This window comes from Austrofundulus limnaeus, unplaced genomic scaffold (assembly GCF_001266775.1).
Source record: "Austrofundulus limnaeus strain Quisiro unplaced genomic scaffold, Austrofundulus_limnaeus-1.0 Scaffold817, whole genome shotgun sequence".
NCBI lineage: Eukaryota > Metazoa > Chordata > Actinopteri > Cyprinodontiformes > Rivulidae > Austrofundulus > Austrofundulus limnaeus.
This window is the reverse complement of record NW_013953219.1, coordinates 199,908-201,640: the sequence shown is the minus strand read 5'-3', so window position 1 is coordinate 201,640 and position 1,733 is coordinate 199,908. Positions and strand designations below refer to the sequence as shown.

Genomic DNA, 1,733 nt, shown 5'->3' with positions numbered 1-1,733 from the left:
TGCCAGAATTGTCCTTCAGTTTTATTTTTAAGAGCTGTGACCTTAAGAGTAGACAAGACTCCAGTTCTAACTTGCAGAACAGCCTGGACAGTATCATAGCAGTCAAACATGGCCTCCTTATCCTCCTGAACAGGGACGGATGGGACGGAGAGGACAGGAAATGAGAAGAGGAAAAACAGATGTCCTTGTAACGTTGTTAAATCACACAAAGCAAAGACATCTCAAACCTGCAGGTCTTTGTTGTAGGTGCTGGGCAGGCCTTTCAGTGTCATCATGAACCCCGAACACTGAAACACAACAAATGTTTCATTTGATCCAAAAATATGAACTCAGTCATAATGATGAAATTAAATATTCAATTCAGTTTAGGTGTCTTTTCTCTGTGTTTGGTCAGGATTCTTACTCTGCCAAAAACACGACCTGCTTTACTCCTAATCAGCTCCAGACTGTCAGCGTTCTTCTTCTGAGGCATCAAACTGCTGCCTGTACTACACACAGACACACACACGCATGAGCAAAAGATTTACAGAGGAGTATTTCAAATATGCAGAAACTGAACTTTTGATTTTCTAGACGTGCCTTAATAAAAGTGTGTGAAACTGTGTTTTAAGTATTTAGTTGTAGTTTGCTGACAAGCTTTAAAACTGTGATTCAGAGCGATAAAAGCCTGTACCTGTAGGCATCAGAGAGCGTGATGAAGGAGAACTCCTTGGTGCTGTACAGCATGAGGTCCTCGGCCATCTTACTCAGGTGGGTCAAACACAGCGAAGCCCAGAACAGAAACTCAGCTAAACAAAACAAAGCAAACCAGAACTTTGAAAAACAACAAAGACTTAATAAACTTATATTACTTGGATCTGTTTATGTCGAACAGCTGCCTCTGTCTGTCATGGATGTTACACACCAACAAAGTCTCTTTGGCCCGTGGCGTCCATGCTGTTCAGACTGACCCCATCAAATCCCAACTCTACAGGTCCACCGAAAAAGAAAGTGTAGATTAGTTTTAATAAACTAGCACTCCTGGATGAAATGATTTGTTACTGCTCTGGTTATGTGCTGAGGATGACTCTCAGCTACTACCACATCCAGTTTTAGCTCAATATCTGTCAAAATGACTGAATTATAGTGTTTTAGTGTTTGCAGACCGACTCAGACTAATGATTACTTTTATTTATCCAGTGAGAAATAAGTCACAGTTAAATTATGAAAACAACAAAATCAAAACGAAGCCAACCTTTTCTCAAAAGCTCCCTGTCGATGTTGAACGGGGTTCCGGCGATGGCGCCGCTGGAAGCAACAGGAATGTTTCTGGTCATTTGATCGTGTCTGGGCGTGAAAGGCTGCAGCCGTACAGGGAGTGCGTTTACCTGCCCAGAGGAAGGACGTTCACTCGTTTCTTGACCTCCTGAAGCCGCTCCACGTCTCTGCTCAAAGCAACGGCGTGGCTGGAGACAGAGGAGCAAAGGCTTGTCAACGCAGCGACGGTAAAGACGGGCGCCGCGCTGTCGCCTTCAAAACAAACCTTAGAACCCAGTGGCTCCATCTGATTGGCTGAGCTCGCTGCATGTGGGTGTAGCCGGGGAAAAGGACGTCGATTTCTCTGGATTAAAACACACGTGACAGGAAGTTGTTTCAACAAAGCAGACAACCGGTGTGTTTTCATTTGACAGAGTGTGTGTGTGTTTTACACGGCTGCCCGCTCCACCAGGGTGGATATAAGCTGCAGGCAATTG

General features: G+C 44.4%; 1 protein-coding gene across 1 annotated transcript in view; it reads right to left on the bottom strand.

Annotated features, from left to right (window-relative positions):
* The window catches only part of asl (argininosuccinate lyase), a gene marked incomplete at both ends in the record, with an annotated part of 3,034 nt that extends 1,301 nt beyond the window's left edge, over positions 1-1,733 (bottom strand). Inside the window, 9 exon segments of the mRNA XM_014028833.1 lie at positions 42-125; positions 228-287; positions 404-488; positions 674-788; positions 905-967; positions 1,235-1,287; positions 1,368-1,445; positions 1,523-1,600; positions 1,689-1,733. Coding sequence (XP_013884287.1) covers positions 42-125; positions 228-287; positions 404-488; positions 674-788; positions 905-967; positions 1,235-1,287; positions 1,368-1,445; positions 1,523-1,600; positions 1,689-1,733 — 661 coding nt within the window.